The sequence below is a fragment of the Heterocephalus glaber genome, unplaced genomic scaffold (genome assembly GCF_053883595.1).
Source record: "Heterocephalus glaber isolate CG9 unplaced genomic scaffold, H.glaber_assembly_v1.0 deba00001733, whole genome shotgun sequence".
Taxonomy (NCBI): domain Eukaryota; kingdom Metazoa; phylum Chordata; class Mammalia; order Rodentia; family Bathyergidae; genus Heterocephalus; species Heterocephalus glaber.
This window is the reverse complement of record NW_028258444.1, coordinates 930,693-957,241: the sequence shown is the minus strand read 5'-3', so window position 1 is coordinate 957,241 and position 26,549 is coordinate 930,693. Positions and strand designations below refer to the sequence as shown.

Sequence of the window (26,549 nt, the reverse complement as noted above, 5' to 3'; positions counted from 1 at the left end):
CCCAAAGCAAAATAGCTTAGAGAGGCAGCTAGCTCAGAGTCCGAGGCTGTTTTTATAGGGGGTTGAGGGGGAAGTTAACATATAGAATTAAGGAAAAGGGGACAAAGGTTAGTGGTCGACTGTCACGTATTGATGGTCAGCAGACATTTACAGCTTGTTCTAAAAATTGTGGTGCCCGGAACATCAGTTCCGGGCAAACAAGGAGTTGAGTAGTTTACTTTGGGACTTTAGGTCTGTTACAGATTTTTATATAGTGTCCCAAAACTAACAAGCATCTTTATCCATTAACTCACATTTAATCACAATGGGGCTGGAGAAAAGGACCAAAGGTTATGCAGTCCCACATTCCCCACTGATTTTTGGAACTTAAGTAATCTTACACACAAATGTAGGCATCCATTGTATACAACAACATGACAATAATAAGCATGTACACACAACTATGATGACAAGAAAAAGTTGTTTTAACCATTGTAGGTTGGGCAACCATGAAGTTAACCATTTGAACAAGGCCCTGCCATCCTCTATATATTCTTTGAGCCAGATCTTCTAATTGTTTTACCTTTTCTTCGATCTTTGGACCATTATCGGGAAGATTGAAACAACACATATTTTTTACTCTTTCACAACCTTGGTGGTGGAGGAGCAACAAATAGTCTATTGCTGCTCTATTATCTAAGATTGCCTGTCTCTGTTCCTGTAACTCTTGGTTAATTAATGCCAAGGCTGATGAGGTAGCATTTAACCCTTTGACCACCTTGCAAGCTAATTTTCATACTGCCTTTTCAGCATGGACTCCTATAGAAGGCAGGGCAACAAAAGATGCTATCATGGTTATTACTTCAGCATCTGTTAACAGACCTAAGTCGTCATCGCATCCTGGTGCAGTGTACGGTGAACAACGTTTAGTTCTGTTAGGCACAGTCAAATCAGTTCTGTCTGGCAACACTACAGCTAGACGACTCAGACAGCAACGGGTCTTGGTTAAATTTGCTGGAATATAATTAAAGGTTATTTCTTCACAGGTATAAAACCATCCTGTGGGCAGGGAGATATGGCAATTGTTACACACAATTTTTTGTTTTATATGGCAGGACATCCCTTTTGACCGTTTTATCCTCAGACATTTGGTTGTACAATTTTCATACATAGCACATTCAGTTTTGTTTGACATAATTACCTTGGGTGTATATAATTTGACAGCATTTTTAGGTTTACGGCAGGTGTCATGCCCCCAATTATAACTATCCAGGTAAGTAAGAATTTTTTCCTGGGATGTCTTTAAATAGGGTATAGGGTCGTATTAATTCTAAAGAGGTGCATACCAGAATGAGACAGCTTCCCAGCACATAATGGAAATTTACATCAACATTTCAGCAGAATTCAGACAAGTTAAGCGAGTTTGCCAATTGAATCCATACATTTTTTTGTGTGATCTAGTCCTCTTGGGGGCAATGCTGCCAATGTCCCAGAGAATATTATCATGAAGGTGAAACATCTCCAACCCGCTCCAATCTTAGCTTTTGGTCGCCTGGTTGGCTGATAACCTTCCATTTGTCCTTTTTGACGTCTGTCGGAGGGGGGTCCTGTTTTCAGATGGTTGCGATGTATCCAGGCAGAATGTCCAGCTACCTTCACCGCCAAGGAAGTTGACAGGACAACAGGAACTGGTCCCTTCCAACGAGGTTCCAGGGTCTTGGAATCAAACCTGCGAATTAAAACCAAATCTCCCGGCTTATAGGGTAAAGGTTGTAAAGGTTTTTCATTGGGACTAGTCATTTTCTTTCGTAATATCTCATGTAGCTCTGACTGAAGCTGATGAACTGCTTTTAAGGATTTAAGGAGTCAAAGGTGGGAAAATTTTTCCTTTAATTCTACATTTACTAATGGAATGACTGGGGGAGAGTGCCCATAAACAATCTGGAAGGGGGACAGATTGAGGGGAGGCTTGGCAGTGCACCTCGTTCAGAGGAGGGTAAAAGGGAGAAGCTCTACCCAACCTAGTTCAGTCTCCAAGCATAATTTAGTCAGAATCTCCTTCAAAGTTTGATTTGTTCTTTCTACCTGTCCTGAACTTTGAGGCCTATAGGCACAGTGTAGATTCCACTTTATTCCAAGGATATTGCCAATTAATTTAGATATCTTAGCCGTAAAGCCTGGACCATTGTTGGACCCCAGAGCTAAGGGCAAGCCAAAATGGGGAACTATTTCTGTCAAGAGCTTTTTGACTGTTACTTCAGCTGCCTCCCTCTTAGTGGGGTATGTTTCTATCCATCTTGAAAAGGTATCCACAAAAACTAACAAATATTTATACCCATACATGTCAGGCTTCATTTCAGTAAAGTCTAATTCCCAATGTTCTCCTGGAGTTAAACCTCTGTGTTGGACCCCGGGTGGGGGGAGGCCGGTCACCCAATTTGCATTTACTTTGAGGCAGGTGGGACACCGTTTCACCATGTCCTGGGCCTTTTGGGCCAATCCCTCGCTGACAAAATGGGGTGGCAGGGCAGCCATCATCCTTTTCTCACTGAGGTGGGTGGACTCGTAGTTTGCACAACAACGTGTCTGCTACAGTGCAGGGAGCACCACCTCTCCATTATGTGTCATCCACCACCCATGTCTTTTTGAGTCCAGTGCTTCCTGTTCATTTCTGCCACCTCTTTATGTATGTATTTAGGTTATTCTGGGAGTACTGGCATGGGTAGCAGAGCCAGCTGCTTCCCCACTGATTTCTGGTCAGCTTGTTTTGCCGCTCAACCAGCAGCATTATTACCAATCACCTCGGGGCTAAACCCCCTTTGGTGCCCACGGCAATGGATGTTGGCGACCTCTCGAGGCATCCAGATGGCTTGTAGCAATGCCAATATCTCAGTCTTGTTTTTAATTTCCTTTCCTCGGAGGTCAACAGCCCTCTATTTTGATAAATCTCCCCGTGTACATGGGCAGTGGCAAAAGCATAACAGCTATCAGTGAATATATTTATCCTTTTTCCTTTTCCCAATTCCAGAGCCTTAGTCAAAGCAATCAGCTCAGCCCTCTGTGCTGATGTCCCTTGAGGTAGCCCCTGCTCCCATTCCACCTGTTGGTCCTGGTTGACCACTGCCACCCCAGCATACCATACACCATCAGGAACGAAACTGCACCCATCAGTATAGAACGTTATCTCTGTGCAGGGGAGGGCCTGGTCCATCAAGTCAAGTCCGGACGTCCTCCCCTCAAGTTTTCAAGAGTCTCGAGGCAATCATGGATGGGCATTTGTTTGTCAGATTCCAGGAGTAGAGTAGCCGGGTTGAGGCTAGCTGTGGTGGCAAACTTAATGCGTGGCTGTTCTAACAGGAGTCCTTGATATTATAACAGCCTGGCATTAGACACCCACTTGCTAGGTGAGCTATTCAACAAGGGCTCAATGGCATGGGGAGTGATCAAAGTCAAATCCTGTCCAAAGGTCAATTTGTCAGCCTCTCAGGTTAAAGCAGCTGATGTTGCCAGTCCTCAGACAAGTAGGCCACCCTTGGGCCACTGGGTCAAGCTTTTTTTGAGAGGTATGCTACAGGCCACTTCCACGGCCCCAAAAGCTGAGTAATCACTCCCTTGGCTACCCCATTTTTCTCTGCTACATAGAGGGTGAAGGGCTTGTTTAAGTCTGGCAATGCCAGAGCTGGTGCCAATGCAAGTGCAGTTTTAAGCAATTGAAATGCCTGCTGGCAAGTCTTGGTTCATTCAAGGGGTGTATTTCCTCCTGCAGTGGCTTCATGCAGGGGTTTGGCAATCTCAGCAAAGCCAGGAATCCAAATTCTGTAATAGCCAACCGCCCCTAGGAACTCTCGCACCTGTTTCTTTGAGCTCGGCTCCAGAATCTGGAGAACTGCAGATACTCTCGATTCTGCCAGCCTCCTCTTTCCCTTTTCAAGAATATAGCCCAAGTAGGTTACCTTGGTCCAGCAGAGCTGAGCTTTCTTCCAAGACACCCGACATCCCAGGTCTTGGAGGGCTTTCAGGAGGCCCTCGGTGGCTGCAGTGCATTCTTATCAGTTGATGTCACCACCAGGAGGTCGTCCACATACTGAAGAATAGTCACCTGGGGAAACACTTTTCTTACCTCATGTAAATCCTTGCTGAGAGCTTCCCCGAACAGAGTGGGGGAGTTTTGAATCCCTGTGGGAGCCGGGTCCATGTCAGTTGTCCAGTAGTCCCGGTGTCTGGGTCAGTCCATTTGAAGGCAAAGAGAAGCTGGATCACAGGTGCTAGAGGCAGGCTGAAAAACGCATCTTTGAAGTCTAACACCGAGTACCACACGTGAGCAGGAGGGATGAGACTTAACAGAGTATAGGGGTTTGGTACCGTCCACCCAGCTGTTTACCTCCCACAAATCCTGTACTGGTCTGAAGTCTGAGGTGCCAGGCTTCCTCACAGGAGGCAGGGGTATATTCCAGGTGGATTGGCAAGGGACCAAGATGCCGGATTCCTGGAGTCAGTGATTGTGTTTGGAGATCCCCACCTTGGCCTCGTCAATCTTCTTTATCTACTAGAAGAACCCCATCTCTTTCTTTCTTAGTCTCTTTCTCTCTTTTTTCAACTTTTCACAATCCCTTTTATAATGCCCCTTCTCTTTGCAATATGCGCATTGATCCTTCTCTAACAAAGGCCGTACTTTACCTTTATCCTCTTTTTTATTTTCTCTGTGTTCCTTTTGGATGAAACCTCCATCTGCTAAGGCTGCAATATTTGCTTTTTCTATCTTTTTAGCCATTCTATCATCAAAAGGATCCCTGTTATTAAACACCCTCATTGTCACACTCATCAATTTTTCCCTATTTTCTCCCTCAAATCCCTCCATCCGCTGCAATTCCTAATATCTGGGGCCAACTGAGTGACAAAAGCCAAATTAATTGCGTGTTGATTTGCAGGGGCACCTGGGTCAATTGGACTGCACATACGGTATGCTTCCAACAGATGCTCCAGAAAGGCAGAAGGGGATTCCTCAGGTCCTTAGAGGACCTCGCTTACCTTGCTCAAATTGGTAGGCTTCCAAGCGGCTCCCCTCAAGCCGGCTAGGAGATGCTGACGGTAGTTGTGGAGAGCTTCTCTCTTGCCCAAGGAATTAGCTTGCCATGGGGGATGGGTGGACAGAAGTTGTGCCTCCACACGAGCCCGCTGTTGCTCATCAAGTGGGCCCTCTGTTCCTCCCAACACTGATTTTATGGCTTGCCCTCAAATTCTCTTTCCTTGGAGGTAAAAAAGGCTTAGAGGAGTTGTTGACAATCATCCCAGGTAGGATCATGGGTATGAAAAACAGATTCTAGGTAACAGAGACATGGCAGGGGGTATCACAATCCCCAACCTGCAACTCTACTACAAAGCTACTGTGATAAAAACAGCATGGTACTGGCAAAGAAACAGAGTTCAGGACCGGTGGAACAGATTAGAAGATGCAGAAACAACACCAGACACACTCAGCCATCTCATCTTCGACAAAGGAGCCAAACACCCTCACTGGAGGAAAGATAACCTCTTTAATAAATGGTGCTAGAAAAATTGGGTTTCAACTTGCCAAAGATTAAAACTAGACCTATATCTCTCAACATGCACTAAACTAAAATCAAAATGGATTAAAGATCTAAATATTAAAATAGAAACGCTGAACCAGTTGGAACAGAGGTTAGGTAGAACCCTTGAAGACATCAATGTAGGAAAAGATTTTATGAACAAAACCTCAGTTGCCTGTGAACTAGCACAATCAACAAGTGGGATCTCTTCTTATTAAAAGGCTTCTGCACAGCAAGAGAAACCACCAGCAGTGTGAAGAGACAACCCACAATGTGGGAAAAAATCTTCACCTGCTCTTCCTCAGACAAAGGTCTACTATCTCAAATCTATAAAGAACTTCAAAAGATCAGACCTCTCAAATTTAAAGACCCAATCCAAAGTGGGCATCTGAAATGAACAGACATTTCTCAGACAAGGAAGAAGAAATAGCAAATAAATACATGAAAAAATGTTCAACATCACTGGTCATTCGAGAGATGCAAATGAAAACAACACTGAGATTCCACTTCACTCCAGAAAGAATGGCTGCTATCATGAAATCAACTAATAAATTCTGGAGGGGCTGTGGGGAAAGAGGAACCCTGCTCCACTGCTGGTGGGAGTGTAGCCTGGTGCAACCACTGTGGAAATCAGTATGGAGATACCTCAAAGAACTAGGACTGGAAGTCCCATTTGATCCTGCTATTCCACTGCTGGGGCTCTTCCCCAAAGAATTAAAAGAATCATACCGCAGTGATATATGTGCACCCATGTTCATAGCAGCACAGTTTGTGATAGCTAAAACTTGGAAACAGCCCAAATGCCCATCAACTGGAGACTGGATAAAGAAAATGTGTTTTTTTAATAAAATGGAGTACGACTCAGCCATAAAAAATGAGAAATTAGAGACATTTATAGCTAAGTGGATGCACATTGAGGCAATACTCTTAAGTGAAATAAATAGGACACACGTGTAAATACCAAATAGTTTCTCTGGTGTGAGAAACTGAAAGTGTAAATAAGGACTAAATGTATAATAGGTCATGTGAAATAGGAAGAAAAGGGGCAAAGGGGAAGGAAGTGGGAGGGCTAGGGGAAAGGATAGAAGGAAATGGGATTAATATGAGAAAATGGAAAAATAGGAACAAAATCTTTGTAAATAGGGAGGACTGGAGGGGTTGAAGGGAGGGCTGGGCAAGGGTGAAAAATAAGAACCAAGAGACATTATGTAAAGGTGCAAATTTCCAATGATGAATGTCATTATATTGTATACCTAAAATGTACCAATGATTAGAACGAATAATCAATAATGTAAAATAGGAAGGAAAGGTCCAAATGGATAGGGGTAGTGGGAAGGGCAGGGGAAAGGAAAGAAGGGAAAGGAAAAATGCTGAGAAATGGAAAAAATGGAAATAAGGTCTTTGTAAATAGGGAAGGGTGGAGGGGGTGAAGGGAGGGCTAGGAATGGGGAAAAAATAAGAACCAAGATGCATTATATAAAGGTACAATTCCCAAATGAGAAATGTAATTGTGTTGTATACCTACAATGTACCAATAAAAGAATTTAATAGAAAAAATATCAATAAAAAATAAAAACAGGTTCTAGGAGGGAGATCAAAGCCTGGGGTTTTTCTGAAAAAAGGGAGATTTTGATGTTTCCAATTGTACAAGTCACTGGTAGAAAAAGGGATATAGACATAATGACCCTGCTCTGTTTCCTGAAGAGGTAAAAGGGAATACTGAACCAGCCCCTTCAGTGGGAGCCCCACTGGGACCATAAGTGGCCCCTGTTCGTGTGTGGGAGGGGAGGTCACAGAATCAGGAGATTTTTCCTCTTTGGGAAGAGGAGGGTAGAAAGGGTTTCGAGATCTGGGGCCGGCTTTATCAGAGGAGGAGGATGGCTCCACATAGGGTGGAGGTCTTATGAAGGGATCTAAGGGATCAGGATCTTGTGAGAGCACTGGCCTGGGAGCCCAGGTTTTGGACCCTCGGGGTTCCCTTGGAGCCATAACCAGAATGTGAGTGGTTGTTCGCAAGGAACAATGCTGCAACCAACCCAGAGGCTCTTCACAAGCCTGGACCCAAATATTTATATAAGGAAACTGGTCAGGGCGGCTGGGGCGACCAGTGACTTTTCCCCATACAGCCCGACAGAGGCTTGGCTCAAAGGAGCCCTCGGCTGGCCATCCAACTCCAAAGCTGGCCATTCCAATTGACACAGGGAACGAAGTTTTCCGCGAGAGAATTTAACCCCGTATTCATTCTCCTGTTTGGGGGAAAAAGCTAATTTAAAATTAGTGAGAAAACAATCCAACGGGGTTTTTTTGGAGCAGGATCCTCCCATCTCTGCCCTGATGGTTTGGAAAGAAATACAAAATTAAACACACAATGGACAGGACACTAACTAGCCCAGAGTCTGAGGCTCTTTTTATAGGGGGTTGCAGGAGAAGTTAACAGGTGAAATTTACAGAAGAGGAACAAAGGTTAGTGGTCAGCTGACATGTACTGATGGTCAACAGATGTTTGTAGATTGTTCTATATATAGCGGTGTCTGGAACATCAGTTTCCCACAAGAGTTGAGTAATTTACTTTGGGACCTTATGGCTGATACAGATCTTATCTAGTGTCCCGAAACTAACAAGCATCTTTATCTATTTACTCACATTCAATCACAGTTGGGGCTAGAGGAGTTTTATGATTACAGAGTTATGCAGTCCCACAACTTGGGATAACTGAACTAGGAGATTTTATTGCACAATTGTTGCTCTTGCCTAAATCAAAATTAAGTAACATCAGAGCCGGGGATTTAGCCCAGTGGTTCCGTCGCCTGCCTTGCAAGTGCAAGGACCTGAGTTCGATCCCCAGTACCAAAAAAAAAAAAAAAAAATTAAATAACATCAGTTTAGAAAATTCCCAAGAGGATCCTAAGCCAGAAATTCCTCAAGAATTATTTCACCCAAGAGATTTCCAAAAGTCGGCCCAAGTACAAAATTAAATTACAAAGCTCCATGGCTTTGCCTTATGAAGGGCCTGATGGTCATTTGGGACATATTTGTCCTTACATAGCTCCCATTCCTATAAATTTGTGGGGCGGAGATTTATTAGGAGAATGGGGAATTGTAGTGACTACTTTACCCTCTAAAACCTCACCAGTTCAACAGATGATGTCTAAAATGGGATATGAACTGGGAAAAAGATTAGGCAAGCAAGTTGAGGGCAGAATGCAGCCTACAGAACAGCAACAAAAAAGTAATCACCTTGGAATTGGATATGATCAAAAATTTTAGTTGGGGCTACTGAAGTTTCTCCACCCAAGGCAGATTTGCCTTTACAATGGAAATCAAATGATCCCATTTGGGTTGATCAGTGGCCCCTAACACTGGAGAAACTAACCATTTTAGAGCAACTTATATTAGAACAATTTAACAAAGGGCATTTAGAACCATCCCTGAGCCCCTGGAACACACCTATCTTTGTTATTCCTAAAAGTTCAGGGAAATGGCATTTGCCTCAGGACTTATGGACAATTGGTTTAGCAAACCCAGTGGCAATTCCCCAGAAGTGACCACTTATAATTGTCAGGTAAAAGGGCCGAAGACCAAGACCAGACCAGGCCACAGCAAGCCTTTATTAGGGGAATAGATCTGCCAGGCTGTCTCTGAACAAAGGAGAGACAAAAGCAATATGGCTGGGGCAGGGAGTCTTTTATAGAGACTGGGGTGGGGTTTGTAGGGGCTGAGGTGGGGTTGAGGTAGTGACTAGGGAATGGAGGAGCCAGTGATGTCACTATGTGGTAGGAGGTGAGCGAGTATTAGGTTACTTTCTAGGTGGGAACAGGGGCATGCTGGGAAGAAGGGTTTATTCTTTGGTGGGAGCAACCATCTTGGCATGATGTCACACAGGGGAGAGGGCAAGGCACCATAGGAAGAGGGCAGCTACTATACATAATAGCTGCTGAGGTGGTGGGAGACCTATCAATAATTATGCATTTAGAAGACTGCTTCTTCAAAATTCCTTTGTGGCTCACTGACCAACCTGTTTGCCTTTGATTAGATTAGGCCTAAAATAGGGATAGCAACTTTTCAATTGTGGAATTTGTATGAAATATCACAGGGAAATTCTGACCTTAATTCCCTTTGAAAATTAACTCCAGAGGCACAAAAGGAGTTACAACTAATAGTACCAAGTATACATAACCAGCAAGTTTTTTGTATAAACTCTAACTGTCCAGTTCATTTGTTTGTGCTTAAAACCCCCCATTTACCTACAGGCTTAACAGGACAGTGGTATGATAAACCATGGAATTGTTGTTTTTATCTAACCAATTAGTGAAATCTCTACAATTATATCTAGAGCAAATTGCAAAAATAGTTTCCTTGGGATGTAATTGTACCCAGCAGTTATTTGGTGCTGATCATCATTTCATCATTATCCTAATTGATAAGACTCAAATGGAGATGCTGCTACAAACTGCATTGTATTGGCTAGTAGCCTTTGCAGAATTCATTGGACAGATAGATAATTATCATCCTAGTGATCTTCTGTTTCAGTTTGTTTGTTTTTGGTACCAGGGATTGAACTTGGGTCCTTGCACTTGCGCAGCAGGTGGTGAAACCACTGAGCTAAATCCCCGGCCCTTCTGTTTCAGTTTTATTCATGACTTGAATTTATTCTCCCCAAGGTTACTCAGTTTCAGCCATTGCAAGGTGCCTCAACTTATTTCATTGACAGTTCCTCTAAAGGCCAAACGGCAATTTGGAGCTTTTCCTTTTGCTATGTGTTACCTACACCTGGTCTCTTTGCTCAGAGGCGAAAGTTGCTAGCCTATTTATTTGTGATTGAAAACTTCCTTTCCCAACCTCTTAATATTTTAAGTGATTCCTCTTATGCAGTTGGTTTCACTCAAAGACTGGAAGGAGCTATGGTCTGCTCTACTTTAGAATATAAATTATTAAACTTGTTTTTAAGATTACAAAAGGCCATATGTCAAAGAACTGCTCCCTTTTATACTGGACATATCCTGTAAGACCGCTGGCCTTACCAAACGCTCCGAGGAGCTGACTGTAGTGAAGCACATCCAGGGATCCCAGTGGTGCCTCCAAAATGTAAGACCGCTGGCCTTACCAAATGCTCTGAGGAGCTGACTGTAGTGAAGCACACCCAGGGATCCCAGCGGGGCCTCCAAAATGTAAGACCAAGGGCCTTACCAAATGCTCCAAGGAGCTGACTGTAGTGAAGCACACCCAGCGATCCCAGCGGGGCCTCCAAAATGTAAGACCGAGGACCTTACCAAACGCTCTGAGGAGCTGACTGCAGCGAAGAACACCCGGGAAGGAACAGACCGGACAAGTTGGAAAGTAAAACAGACCTTAGTCTGGCCAGATGGCACTCCCAAAGCAAAGTAGCTTAGAGAGGCAACTAGCCCAGAGTCCAAGGCTCTTTTTATAGGGGGTTGCAGGGATGTTAACAGGCGAAAATTTACAGAAGAGGGAACAAAAGTTAGTAGTCTTACATTTGTACATTAATTGGCCTGACACATACTGATGGTTAGCAGATGTTTTGTAGATTGTTCTATAGATGGCGGTGTCCAGAACATCAGTTTTTGAACAAAGAGTTGAATAATTTACTTTGGGACCTTATGGCTGATACAGATCTTATCTAGTGTCCCAGAACTAACAAGCATCTTTATCTATTTACTCACATTCAATCACAGTTGGGGCTAGGGGAGTTTTATGCTTACAGAGTTATGCAGTCCCACATCCTACCACGTACCAATCTTCCTGGGCTACTTTCTTATGGCAATGCACAAGCAGATCTACTTACAGGATTTCTTGCTGCCTTTGATCAGGTTAAGGAATCACATAGCTATTTCCATCAGAACTCCAAGGCATTACAACATGATTTCCAACTATCTTTTTTTGTTGTTAAATTCTTTTATTGGTACATTTTAGGTATACAACACAATTACATTTCTCATTGGGAATTGTACCTTTACATAATGCATCTTGGTTCTTATTTTTTCCCCATTCCTAGCCCTCCCTTCACCCCCTCCACCTTTCCCTATTTACAAAGACCTTATTTCCATTTTTTCCATTTCTCAGCATTTTTCCTTTCCCTTCTTTCCTTTCCCCTGCCCCTCCCACTACCCCTATCCATTTGGACCTTTTCTTCCTATTTTACATTATTGATTATTCGTTCTAATCATTGGTACATTTTAGGTATACAATATAATGACATTCATCATTGGAAATTTGCACCTTTACATAATGTCTCTTGGTTCTTATTTTTCACCCTTGCCCAGCCCTCCCTTCAACCCCTCCAGTCCTCCCTATTTACAAAGATTTTGTTCCTATTTTTCCATTTTCTCATATTAATCCCATCTCCTTCTATCCTTTCCCCTAGCCCTCCCACTTCCTTCCCCTTTGCCCCTTTTCTTCCTATTTCACATGACCTATTATACATTTAGTCTTTATTTACACTTTCAGTTTCTCACACCAGAGAAACTATTTGGTATTTACACGTGTGTCCTATTTATTTCACTTAAGAGTATTGTCTCAATGTGCATCCACTTAGCTATAAATGTCTCTAATTTCTCATTTTTTATGGCTGAGTAGTACTCCATTTTATTAAAAAAACACATTTTCTTTATCCAGTCTCCAGTTGATGGGCATTTGGGCTGTTTCCAAGTTTTAGCTATCACAAACTGTGCTGCTATGAACATGGGCGCACATATATCACTGTGGTATGATTCTTTTAATTCTTTGGGGAAGATCCCCAGCAGGATTTCCAACTATCTTGAGCTCAGGCATGACAGATAGTTATGCCCTGTTCTACTTGCTAGCAGATTCCACGGCCCAGTCCCCCTGAGGGAACTAACCCTTGAGATCTAGCCAGTAATATGATTTGGCAGATGGATGTGATGCATGTCACCTCTTTTGGAAAGTCTCAACTTGTACATGTTTCTATAGATACATTTTCACACATGATACACGCCACGTGCCACTCTGGTGAGAAAGGGCACCATGATCAACAACACTGGCTTTGCTACCATGGGAGTGCCCCAAAATATTAAGACTGACAATAGTCCATCATATGTTAATAAATTTATCCAAAAATTCTTTATTTGGCATATTAAGCATAGTATGATATCCCACATAATCCACAAGGACAAGCCATAGTAGAAAGAGCCCATACCACCCTCAAACATTAGTTGCTTAAACAATCAAAAGGAGAAAATCAGCTGCCTCCACAAGCTCATTTAGATCTAGCTGGTTTTGTACTTAATTTTTTAAATTCTGTAGCAAGTTTCAGACAACCACTGTTGTGCCCAGATTGTGAAGTCCCAAAGACCACCAGGAAGCCGTTCCCGATGCAAGCACACGAGGGTCGTTTATTCAAGCTTGAGCAGGGGCTCTCAGCCGTCACCGATGCAGCGGATCAGAATTGAGAGCCCCGAATTTCAAATTAGCGGGGTTTTTATAGAGGTTACAGCAAGGTTTGGAGATTTTCCATTTGGCAGTTACATGATTGGTCGGCATTTAGCAAGCATGAAGTGTACATTTCTGATTGGCTAGGCTCATCGGGGTTGAGGGGTGGCTACATGTAGGTTTTACGAGGGAAAAGAGGGACAAAGATTAGTGGTTGACTGTCACATACTGATGGTCAGCAGATCTACAGACTGTTCTATGGATAGTGGGCCCGGAACATTTATTTCCTGGGCAAACAGATGGCTGAGTAATTAACTTAGGAACTTTGGTTTGTTACCGACTGTATCTTCTGTCCCAGAACAAACACATTTTAACCATTAATTTGAGAGGACAACAGGGACTAGTGCATTTTAGCAAAGTGGAGTCGCTTTGGTCTCACACCACCTTCTATGCTCCACTGGCATATAGATGCCACAGCTAAGACCCAGAAACAAGTCCTTTGGAAAGATGTCCAAACAGGTAAATGCAGTGGCCCTGCTGCCTTAATAATTTGGGGGAGATTTTGCTTGTGTGCTCACAGATAAGGACGAAACCTTGTGGCTGCCCTCCTGCAATGTGGGACCATGCTGGTAGAACCACCAACATCTCGGAGATGGGGGATAGCACCCCCACTGAGAGCAATGAGTCAGCTACACCTGAGTGGCCCACCTCACCTGCAACACATCCATGGTTAATTAATATATAGACAGAAATGAGACTTAAGAGAAGCAGCTGAGCTTTGGCCTGATCAATGCAGCTCTGGGAGACTAGACCAGCTTGCCAAACCTCTATTCAGAACATCAGCAGAAACAAAAGTAGTAATTGACTCAGAGGGAGCAGTGATGATCCTAGAACAATGAGAAACTATGCAGATGAAGGTCTGGTTCCAAACAGGGTCTTTCCCGCTGGTGTGGTCCTGCCCTGGAGCATCACAGCATCACAGGACCATTGAGGTCTTCTTTTTTTTTTGGTACCGGGGATCGAACTAAGGTCCTTGTGCTTGCGCAGCAGGCAGCAAAACCACTGAGCTAAATCCCTGGCCCCAGGACCATTGAGGTCTTGATTGAAGTGTGACTGGAGGTGAAAATGGAGTTATTATCTGGACATGCTGTACCCAGGAAAACCAGGACCTAATCAGGATATAATTGTGAAATGATTTTCCCCCAAAATCATGTAGAATTGCTCCCGACATTCTATAACAAACTTGGCTGCAGCTGCTTGGATTTTTTAAAGTGTCCCTTTTTGCTTTGTTCTCAGATTGTTACATATTAAATGTGACTGGCTGCAAAGAGACTTCTAAGTTACCTTGAGTCAGTGTTCTTACCTTAAACCAACAGAGCAGAGGCAAGCTAACCTGTAATTACAATATAAGAATTTTCAATGTACAAGAAATGCTTTAAGCACACCAATTAAACATCAATTCAAAGTGGAAGTAAAAAATACACTGCTCTACATGTGTATTACCAAAGTTGAACAAAGAAGATATAAAAATTCTAAACACCCCAATTACAATCAGTGAAATTGAAAACATAATTAAAAATTTACCACTAAGAAAAGCCCAGGCCCTGATGGCTTCCCTGCTGAATTCTACAAGACATTTAGAGAAGAACTATTGCCACTACTCTTTAAACTCATCAATGAAATTGAAAGGGAAGCAGTACTTCTAAATTCATTCCTGGAAGCAAGTGTTACTTTGATTCCAAAAGCAGAGAAAGACCCAACCAAAAAAGAACTACAGGCCAATCTCCCTAATGAATATAGATGCAAAAAACCTCAATAAGATAATGGCAAACAGAATACAGAGGGTCATCAAGATCATCCACCCTGATCAAGTTGGATTTATCCCAGGGATGCAAGGATGGTTCAACATACATAAATCAATAAATGTAATACACTATATTAACAGAGTCAAGGACAAAAACCATATGATCATCTCAATCGATGCAGAAAAAGCATTCAACAAAATCCAACCCATTCGTGATAAAAACCATACAGAAAATTGGAATAGATGGTCTTTATCTCAACCCGATTAAGGCTATCTATGAAAAACCAATAGCCAACATCATATACTAAATGGTCAAAAACTGAAAACCTTGACACTAAAATCAGGAGCAAGACAAGGATGTCCACTATCACCACTCCTGTTCAATATAGTATTGGAAACATTAGCCACAGCAATTAGACAAGAGAAAGAAATAAAAGGAATAAAGATAGGAAATGAAGAAGTCAAATTATCATTATTTGCAGATGACATGATACTCTATATAGAAGACCCCAAGAACTCCACCAAAAGTCTTCTAGACTTAATAACCAAATTCAGTAGAGTAGCTGGATACAAGGGTAACACTCAAAAATCAATAGCCTTCTTGTACACAAATAACAGACTCACTGAGAGAGAAATTAGGGAAACAATTCCTTTCACAAAAGCATCCAAAAAAAATGAAATATCTAGGAATCTGTCTAATGAAGGAAGCAAAAGACCTCTACATTGAAAATGACAGCACTCTGAAAAAAAAGATTGAAGAGGATATAAGTGAATGGAAAGGCGTCCCCTGTTCCAGGGTAGGAAGAACCAATATAGTGAAAATGGGCATACTTTCAAAATTGCTATACAGATTCAACGCAATCCCGATTGAAATCCCAACAGTATATTTCACAGAACTAGAGAAAGCAATCCAAAAATTCATTTGGAACCAGAAGAGACCTAGAATAGCAAAAGCAATTCTAGGCAACAGAGACTGGTAGGGGGTATCACAATCCCCAACTTGAAACTATATTACAAAGCTACTGTGTTAAAAACGCATAGTACTGGCAAATAAACAGACCCGAGGATCAGTGGACTAGATTAGAAGATGCAGAAACAACTCCAGACATACTCAGCCACCTCATCTTTGACAAAGGAGCCAACCATCCTCATTGGAGGAAAGATAGCCTATTTAATAAATGGTGTTGGAAAAACTGGATTTCAATCTGCCAAAGATTAAAACTAGACCCATACCTATCACAGTGCACTAAACTAAGATCGAAGTGGATTAAAGATCTAAATATTAGGCCCGGGGATTTAGCTCAGTGGTTCTGCCACCTGTCCTGCAAGGGCAAGGACCCCAGTTCAATCCCCGGTACCAAAAAAACAAAAAGATCTAGATAAGAAAACAGAAACACTGAACTTGTTGGAAGATAAGTTAGGTAGAACTCTCGATCTTGGCATAGGAAAAGATTCTATGAACAAATCCTCAGTAGCACGGGAACTAGCACAAAGAATCAACAACTGAGATCTCATCTTTTTTTTCTTTTTTGGACGATCTCATCTTATTAAAAAGCTTCCAGCTGGGGATTTAGCTCAGTGGTTCTGACGCCTGCCCCGCAAGCACAAGGATGTGAGTTCAATCCCGGGTACCAAAAAAAAAAAAAAAAAAAAACTTCTGCACTGCAAGAGAAACCAACAGAGCTAAGAGATAACCTACAATGTGGGCAAAAATTTTTTACCAGCTGTTCCTCAAAGGTCTACTATCTAAAATATATAAAGGGCCAGGGATTTAGCTCAGTGGTTCCCCTGACTGCCTTGCAAGCACAAGGACCCAAGTTCAATCCCCAGTACCAAAAAAAAAAAATATATATATATAGAGAGAGAGAGAGAGAGAGAGAGAGAGAGAGAGAGAACTCAGAAAAAAATCAGAGCCCCCCAAATATAAAGACCCAATCCAAAAATGGGCATCTGAAATGAACAGACATTTCTCAAAGAAGAAAAAGCAGCAAATAAACATGTGAAAAAATGGTCAAGATCACTGGTTATTTGAGAAATGCAAATGAAAACAACACTGAGATTCCACCTCACCCCAGAAAGAATGGCTGCTATCATGAAATCAACCAACAACAAATGCTGGTGGGGTGTGGGGAGAAAGGAACCCTTCTCCATTGTTGGTGGGAATGCAGACTGGTGCAACCACTGTGGAAATCAATATGGAGATACCTCAAATGACTAGGATTAGAGGTCCCATTTGACCCAGCTATTCCTCTGCTGGGGATCTTCCCAAAAGAATTAAAAGCATCATAACAGTGATATATTCACACCCATGTTTATAGCAGCACAGTTTGTAATAGCTAAAACTTGGAAATAGCCCAATTGTTCATCAACTGCAGACTGGATAAAGAAGATGTGGTTTTGGTTTTTTTTATAAAATGGAGTACTACTCAGCCATAAAGAACGAGAAACTAGAGATATTTATAGTCAAGTGGATGCACATTGAGGCCATACTTTTTTTTTTTGGTACCGGGGATTGAACTCGGGTCCTTCTGCTTGCGAGGCAGGCAGTGGAACCACTGAGCTAAATCCCCAGCCCTAAAATTTTTAATTATATTTATTTATTTATTTTGGTACCAGGGATCGAACTTGGGACCTTGCGCTCGGCAAGACAGACGACAGAACCGCTGAGCTAAATCCCCGGCGAGGCCATACTCTTAAGTGAAATAAATAGGACACATATGTAAATACTGAATAGTTTCTCTGGTGTGAAAAACTAAAAGTATAAATAAGGATTGAAATGTATAATTGATAATTAAAATAGGAAGAAAAGGTCTAAAATGTAGCAGAAGTGAGAGGGGGAGAGGAAATAAAGGGAAGAGAAAAAACATGAGAAAAGGAAAAAATGGAAACAAAGTCTTTGAAAATAGAGAAGGGTGGAGGGGGTGAAGGGAGGGCAGGGAAATGGGGAACAAATAAGAACCAAGATGCATCATGTAAAGGTACAACATCCCAATGATGAATGTAACTGTATTGTATACCTAAAATGTACCAATAAATTTGTGGGGTTTTTTTTTTGGTACCAGGGATTGAACTCAGGACCTTGTGCTTGTGAGGCAGGCAGTGGAACCACTGAGCTAAATCCCCAGCTGACCAATAAACTTAATAAAAATATGTATTTCTCAATTAACTAAAATTTGTAATTTGATTCCTCCTGTGAAACCTCCTTAGGCCTAGTAGGATATGGTGGTTGTTCTCTGATCTTGGCCATCCAGCGCCAGGCTGGTGCTGCTCCAGCTCTTAGGCAGTGATGGCTAGACACCAAGAAAGTTGGCCTTGGGGCTCCTGAAGCAGGGAGTACTCCTCACTGTCTCACTCTGTGCTCTTCTGCGGTTTCCTAGCTTTTTATTCCATTATTCACATGTACTCATGTACTTTTCCATTCCCAGTTTTTTTCAAACTAGGTGTGGGTTTTGTCAGACTGCCCTTGAGTCTAATTACTCACCACAGCCCCTTTTGTGAGCCATTCTCATTGTGGGCCTCCCCAAGAATTGTTTCAGAGTCCCTCTCACTGCAGGCCACTCCTGCATTCCACTTGGGATCGTAAATTTCATCTGACTCAATCCTTATCAGTTTACTCCCCTGCCATCCTAAGGGAAAAGGTTTTTCCCTGGACTCCCAAACCTTACCAAGATCCTGTTAGTGTGCTTGTTGTTCCAGAATCATCCTGAATCCCAACAAGTTCCATTGCACTGGCGGCAGGGGTGGGTGGAGAGGGGTGAGTTCTGGGCTGTGGGAGGGCTGGCAACTGAAGTCTCACCTGGTGGCGCCAGAGGTCCGAGGATTCTGGAAGCTCAGGCCCCTCTTAGGCCTGCAGGCAAAGGAGACAGCAACTCTATCCTCTCTAGTCCTGGACTTCTGGTCACCAGAAAAGAAATGTTGCAGAATCCGAGACAGGAGAGTCCAATGGCAATCAGAAGACAGAGTCTTATGAATCATATGAGAGCAGAATGGCATAAACTTTGTTTATAGGACATAGGTGTCAATTTTATTTGTACCAGAACAAGGAGTTACAGCTATAAGGGTGGGGGGGATAACTGGGCGGTGACTGGGAAGAACTTGCTTTTCTCTAAGTCCCGCTTCAATGGAAGCCAGGAAGCAGAGAGAAGGGAGGAACAGGAGATAAACTTCCAGGCCACACCCCCAGTGACCAATCTCCTCCAATCTGACCTCACCTGGTAACAGCAAGCCAGCTGTAGCACCCCATAATTTGGTCACCTCAGAACACAGGAGGCATTTTAAATCTAAACCACTTGAATTTCACTTCTATAATTGAATATTTTTAGTTTTAGTTTTGCAGGGAGTTTCAACCCAAGGCCTTTGCACTGAGCTACATTCCCAGCCTTTAAATTATTTTGAGACAGAGTGTCACTAAGTCACTAAGTTGTATAGGCTGGGTCCAAACTTGCAATCCTTCTGCCTCAGCCTCCCAGAGTGCTGGGATTATAGATACATGCCACTATGCCTGGCCTGCCGGGTGTGGTGTTTTTAATCATCAGCAAAAGCTTCACATTTTTATTTTCATTTAAGAAAAAATAAGTAAAAATCTTTTGATTTTTTAGCTTCCAGCTATTTATGAGTACTTACCATTTGTACCAGTTCTCTGAAATTTGTGAGCTTACATTTTAATATATAACATATTTCACAAATTTTGTCTTTTTTGAATTAGTTGAAGCTATCCCCATTTTACAGGTAAGAAGACAAAGAGCTAAGGTACATGGCTCTGCTTTTCTGAGAACTGAAACTCAAACTCACATCTGATTCCAAGTTGGGTATTTTTACTGTGCTACACTATTCTATACAGCATTTCTGCCAATAGGGGTCATTATACACTAAGAAACATTAACTGGCTGAGTAATCTTTCAGAGAAATTCAAAGTAGGAATAATTATGCTTCACTTCAAGAGATGACTCCTGGGCCTGTTCATGCCCAGTTTACTGACCATGGAGGACTAAAATGGTTTTCTTAATCTTTTTGTTTCTTAGGATGAAGGAATGTCCAAGACAAATTTATTTCTGTGTTTGCATATATTCCTTTGTCTTTCCAATCTGGGAGCAAGATTATTTTTTAGAGCTTTGCAGTTCAATGGATACATAATGCAGATATTTATGATGGGGTACAATATGATGTTTTGATACATGTATACTGTACATTGTGTCATGATCAAATCAGGGCATTGAGCATATATGTCACTTCAAACATTTATCATCACACCAGACCCCTCTCCTTCCAGGCCCTTGTCCCTACAGTTCTCTGTGCCTAGACACTTTTCCCAGTTGCCTGTGCCGAGTCTACCTCTCCTCATTCAGATCTCTGTCTTCAATCTCCATACCTCTATTCATGCCTTTTCTTTAAATTGTTGCTTGTTTATAAATACACATTTTAGGGCCAGGGATTGTAGCTCAGTGGTGCAGTGCCTGCCTGGCAAATGCAAGGCTGAGTTCAATTCCTAGTACAAAAAAAGAGAAAGAAATATAATTTTATTTATCTATTTTATTTATTTTGGTACCAAGGGATCAAACTCAGGACCTTTAGTTTGTGAGGCTGGCGGCAGAACCACTGAGCTAAATCCCCGGCCTGAAATATACATTTTAAATATATTTATTGTCTGTCTTCCACCATTAAGGTAGAAACTTCCTGAGAGCAGGAACTTTGTCCTTTTATTATTCACTTGGCAGGACACAGAACAGGGCCCATCTGTAACAGGCATTCAGCAATTACCTGTAAATAAACCTATCTTCCATTTGCACTTTTAAGCCTTTTGTTTTTCATGACACATTAACCCAAATTGCAAAAGCTGAGCTTGACTCTATATTGTTGGAGACCTTGCCAACAGGAACAGGAAATAAACTTCTCTACCAATACTCCATCTTATTTTTTCAACTCAACACCTTTTTTTTGGTACCAGGGATCGAACTCCGGACCTTGTGCTTGAGAGGCAGGTGCCGGAACCACTGAGCTAAATCCCCGGCCCAACTCCATCTTATTTTTTAAAGAAAAGCTACAGTGGACCCTCAAGTTACTAATGGCCTGACATAGGAACTTGGGTTAAATGGAAGATTCAACGGCCTCTTGTTATCTATTATAGCATGTACCCTGGTAAACATCCAGATGTCAGCTGTATTGACTTAGTTAAAACCAGACCTTGGGAACCAATCGAGTTCGTAAGTCAAGGGTCCACTGTATTGTAACTGATGGACAATTGTGCCTATTATTTTTTCCAGTACTGCGGATTGATTTAGCCCCAATAGTCTTTATTTCACATGAATTTCCAATGTAGGGCAACTACAAGGCTGCCTATGCGCTCTTCCTTATTCCAGCTTCCTCAAGTAGAGGGCTGTGGGGAAGAATACACATTTCAGAGGGGAAACAGGGCAGGGGATTTAGCTCAATGGTTCCGCTACCCGCCTCACAACCCTAAGGAACCGAGTTCGATCCCAGGTACCAAAAAAAAAAGAGGGACAACAGAGGCTGAGGAGGCCATGCACTCTTCTGTTCATTTCTGAAACAAGGAAGCTTATGAAAGCACCCTTTCTTCAGGCCTTCTTTGGGTGACAAATAAGGCAAGGGACTTTTGGGCTCATGTTCCCTACACCATTGTAAGGCTCATTTGAAATTTAGGTATCTATAATAGTGACCCTCGGAGATAAGACCCCTAACCCGGTAAAACAGCATCACAGCCCCAGATTCAGCAGCGTCCCAGCTCTGGGCCCTACCATTCCTGTGTCTTTATCACTTCCTCTTGCAATATCTACAATAAAATTACTTTCACTTTGAACTAGACCTCTGTTCTGACTCCTCTATCTCTACATTGGACAATGAGAGTGAGACCTCTAGACCCTAGACCCATCAGACCTAACAGTAAGTGCCCTAAATTCCAAAACAGAGCAAAGGCCACGGGAAGACTGTCAGAAAATGTTTTCAGAGTTTAGATGCAGTTGAGATTTGGCTTATGTTTTTTAAGAGCTGCACCTCAGTGAAGAGGTCCTTCACCAGCTGGAGACAGCAGCATAGTAAAGCCAGGAAGTGAAGAAGAAAAAAAGCAACAGCAACCAGGCAGCACCTTTGCAAGTGATCATCTTTGTGGTCTCAGCAATTCTAGCAGCTTAGAGTCAAAGAATTTTCTTTATATGATTCTAGCATAATCTTTGTAACTTGTCACACTTTAATTTTTTGAGCTACTTAGCTTATGACTGAAGGAATTATTTAACCTCTTTAATTTGTCAAATAGAAACAAATGCCTGTTAAAGTCAGAGGATACATGTGCAATAACATATGTAAAGAATCTGGGCTGCCTAATGAATTCAATAATGGTGATTTTTCCTGGTACTGTTAAATCTCACATAGGCTTTGAAGCAAAAATGGCTATTCTCTGCGAATACACATTCCTTACTGTGAATACTAACAAACATTATTATAACAAGTAACTGTTTTATGGGTGGCTGTTTTTAAATGGTGAGTAAACACTAAATTAAATCCCAAAGTAAACCCCACCAAAGTCCTTTCCGTGAAGAGCTGCTAGAAGGGGGCAGGAGTGTAAGGCTTAGAGAACAAGAGCCATGTGAACTTTGGCGCACAAATTCTGAAGTGAAACTGGCATTACAAACTGTTCTGTAGTCTTTCCCAGTCCTCCTTCCCCAACTCCCACCAACAGTGATAAAAAACTTTTACACTTTTTAGTGCTATATTTACTATTTAAAAGATACTTTGTTGTGCAAATCAAACTTTTTGCATGACTTTATTATCCTCTCTCCCAGTTTTTATTATTGAATAATGAATAGAGGTCAAATTAAATCATAAGTGTTTCTGAAACATGGCCAGTTTTTGGTTTTTTGTTTCCATAATTGTGACACTAACATGCTTTGATTCAAGTAATCATTTTCAGTCAATGATGTAAGTAGATGATCTTGTTCATGAAAATAAAAAAGCTTTTTATCTTACAGGCCAGTCACCTCACACATATCCAGTTCAGAGGATGCTAATATAAACCTTGCCCACCTCTCTTGGCCCATCTTTCTTACTCAGATAGTTTCCAAGAAGCTCTCTGATGGAGACACACTCGAGTGTCCAGAACAAATTGTTCCACAGCTTTCAGTCCTGGCAGATGGCTCCTCAGCATCTCACTTTTGACGCTGTCTAGGATGACTCCTCTGACATCTTTAGGTTTTCCTGGCACACCAAAGATAAAAAGGCCCAGACAATCTTCTCCTATCAAGTTACAGAATGTTTCCAACTTATCAAACCTACTTTCCTTCCAGGAAGATTCCTCTGGCCTTGACTGTGGATTGAAAACGTCACAAGGCTTTGGTTGTACTAGAGGAAGAGAAGTCATTTGTAGAGTCTGTACTACAACCTGAAGCCTTATTTGCTTATTGGATCCCCAAAAGGTCCAAATCCAGTCTGCCCCAAACAGCAAGGTTTGGTGCTTGGTCATCTTTGTGGTAGTAAGCCACTCATCAACTCCTTTTTCTTGACAGAAAGTGATGAAGTGGATTAGGAAGATCTCATTTAGAGTATTTGCAGCTGGGCAGAGTTTACTCAGAGGATACTCCAATCCAAGATACTCCTTCTGTTTTTCAGCTGAATGAACTATAGCTTCACTGGCCACCTCACACCAAGAATCTCTTTGTTGTTCTCTAGAGCCACCTGTTGTGATGCTTTTTGCCCCATTTTTCTGCACCCCAGTCAACACTGCTCCCAAATATCATGCATGTGAATGTTGTGCAGAATTTCTTCCTTTTCAAAGGGCAAGTTCTGCAATGAAGTCACATCTGTTAAAATGGCCAGTTTCCTCACCTCTGCAGCTTCCTTGGTATAGCTAAGTATATAGACATACAGCTAAACAAACATTTGAGGCTCACTGTTTGTCATTTGGCAGTGTTGTATTGAGATTCCTGGTGTTTTATTAAGTTAGAGATAATAAATTCCACACAAAACAGTTGTTATTCTCTAGGTTATATTCACTCTACTTTTTGTTTCTGTGTGGCACTGGGGATCAAATCAGCCAGGGCCTTCACATCTCCAGACTTTTTTAGGTATATTTTAAATTTTGAGAAAGGATCTTGCTAAGTCGCTAAACTGTCAGACTGGAGGCTTGACCTTGTGGTTCTCCAGAACAGTTGGGATTATAGGTGTAAGCTACGACGCCCAGCGCATCCTACCTTCCATCCTTCCTCCCTCCTTTTCTCTTTTTGCAGTGTTGGAGACAGAAGCAAGGGCCTTCACACTGTAAACCAGCCCCTTTTATTTTGAGAGGGACTAAGTCACCAAGGATGAGCTCGAAATTTTGAACCTCCTGTTTCAACCTCCCAAAGTGCTGGGATTACAGGTATATGCCAACATGCCCAGGTTCCATATATCTCTTTCAACAACTAACTTCAAATTTGTAGGTAAGTTGTTTCTGTTCGCTTTTCCTAATTCCTCATTTCTTAGCTCAGTTGCATATATTTTCTTTCACACACAAGTTTCTCAAAGATCTAAAATTTCTCTATTGTTACATTTATGAACCATACTGAAGAAAATTTATGGTTTAAAAACTAGAGTTTGCATTTTTATTTGTTTTTTGACACAGGGTCCCACTTTGTATTCAGGCTGGCCTTGAAGTCATTATGCAGCCCAGATTGGTCTTGAACTCATGGTGATCCTCCTGCCTCAGCCTCATGCGTGCTGGGATTAGGTGTGCATCACCATGCCAGCCCTATTCGTTATTTTGAACAAAGCAAAATTAAATAATGACAATAAAGACGAGTCAATTATCAATTGACTTTATTTCTTCTCATATGGCATTACCAGCAGCATATATTTTATAAATAAAATATATCATCAAACTATTTAACCATACCATCAGTTATGTTATATTGTCCTGAATGAAGAATATTTGCTATCTGTAACAGTCTTATGGTATTTTGAACCAGGTTCTACTAACAAATTTGAGTTTTTCAAATGATGACATAAATTTGTATTAAAATAAAACCCAAATACAGGATGAATCTAATACAGTTACCAAATAATGAATGGTAGAGTTCAAAGAAAACCATTGTTAGTGTCAAATTATTTTAGTGACAAATACATAATAATTTAGTTATAAGATCATTGATGAATAGCTTGGTAACTTGCTGAAAATGAAAAATAGCACTGATATTCCAATACAGTTTATAACCAAGTCCACTGGGACGAACTGAACTGCCCACTTCTGCTCCACCTCTGCTCCAACTCATAAACACCCACTCTACACAGTTGGCTATCATGAACAATTACGTAGCACTGAATGAAAAACAGGCTTTTCCTAAACCAACAACAAGATAAACACGGAAACAGTTTTTGCTGCAGTTTTCTATGTTCTTTATAAAGAGTATTTTGGTGTTGTGTAACATTTTGTCTAAAAAAGTCATTACAGAACTAATTTTGCAGCCTCAGAATTTTTGAATTCTGCCCCACTGACAGCTTGGAAAAACATACAATTAGCAGGTGTAGTGCAATGTTAGTATTATGATATCATGATGTATTTGGCAAAGAGGAAACTAAGAAACAATACTGTAAAGGTTTTTGTTTTGCTTTTTGTTTCTGTAGAAAATTTTTTTGCAAAATTTTAGGGTGTATGAATACTTCTGAATGCATTCAAGTTAACAATGTATTCATGCCTCTCAAATTCTTCCTTATAAGGTAAATGGATCCAAAATTAAGACTGAAATATTTAAACTGTTCAAGAATTTTGTGGTAAAATCAAGGAAGGTGTATTTCATGTATATTAACTTAGTTTCAATGACCAACATTGTTAAAAATCATCTATGGAGAAAGAAGTATCATTTTGGTTTCTTTAGGCTGGTATATGGAAATTTAGATATTTGGGAGGTATTTTGTTTTTGATGTGACCTTTTCATCATCTTCCTTATGTCATAAAAATTTTATTTTCTACGTACTGTGTGTGTGTGTATATATATATATATATATTTAGAAAAATATAAAATAAGAGGCAAGTGGAGGTGTGACTGGCATTTAGTGGGCACATTGAGTGCATAACAAAGTCCTACATATTGGTCTTGAAAGCACAGCATGTCCTGCATAGATGGCTGAGGTGAATGCAGATGTGACAAAGTCATTCCCTCACTGGTTACTGCTCCCCAAACCCTCTATACTGGGGATGTGGATGGAAACACTGGTAAAACACTCATTTTTAAATGTAACACTTTAAATATATCATAGATTTTTACATTAAATAGAGGAAAAACAATCATACTCTTTACCAGTGTCTCATTTTTGTGGCAATTTCCTCTTTTTTTTTTTTTGGTACTGGGGATCAAACTCAGGACCTTGCACTTGCAAAGCAGGCAGCGGCACCACTGAGCTAAATCCCCAGCCTTGTGGCAACTTCTAAATAGGAGCATTTCCCACTTTCCATTTCCACTTCTGTAGAACAGAAGTTAAGATGATAAACAATATACAATCCCTTGCCCGCTGTATACATTGTATTTGAAAAATAAAGTGGAAAAAAGACTAAGGGTTCCAAGTGCTTATCTAGTTTCCACAGTTAAATGTTTGAATCTTCATCTGTAATACTGGCACTGGGGGAACAGGCAGCAAAATCTTTAAACATATCATCTTCTTTTAACATGTGCTAGAAAACAAGGAGACAAGAAGCCACACACTGTGAGACACTGTGAGTCCTGAGCTCAGAACTACACATTCTCCAATATACATGCAGTCTTTTGGGATTATTTTAACAGATATTATTAGGGATGCATTTTCCATTCATTGTA

General features: G+C 41.4%; 2 protein-coding genes and 1 long non-coding RNA gene across 29 annotated transcripts in view; 1 reads left to right on the top strand and 2 right to left on the bottom strand.

Moving 5' to 3' along the window:
• The window catches only part of LOC110347447 (uncharacterized), a 38,112-nt gene extending 12,358 nt beyond the window's left edge, over positions 1 to 25,754 (top strand). For both annotated transcript variants that reach the window (XR_002392083.2, XR_015446975.1), the window contains one exon: positions 23,991 to 25,754. This is a non-coding gene — a long non-coding RNA (uncharacterized LOC110347447). The remainder of the gene's footprint in view (positions 1 to 23,990) is intronic.
• Positions 11,940 to 24,000, bottom strand: Rep15 (RAB15 effector protein). Its single transcript, XM_087200261.1, is given in 3 exon segments — positions 11,940 to 22,855; positions 22,857 to 23,406; positions 23,409 to 24,000. Coding segments are annotated over 3 exon segments (699 nt in total). The 5' UTR covers positions 23,464 to 24,000; the 3' UTR covers positions 11,940 to 22,761.
• Ppfibp1 (PPFIB scaffold protein 1) overlaps positions 24,542 to 26,549 on the bottom strand; it is a 194,274-nt gene continuing 192,266 nt past the window's right edge. For all 26 annotated transcript variants that reach the window (XM_087200257.1, XM_087200242.1, XM_087200239.1 and 23 more), the window contains one exon: positions 24,542 to 26,407. In XM_087200257.1, coding sequence (XP_087056383.1) covers positions 26,321 to 26,407 — 87 coding nt within the window. In that variant the 3' untranslated portion in view covers positions 24,542 to 26,320. The remainder of the gene's footprint in view (positions 26,408 to 26,549) is intronic.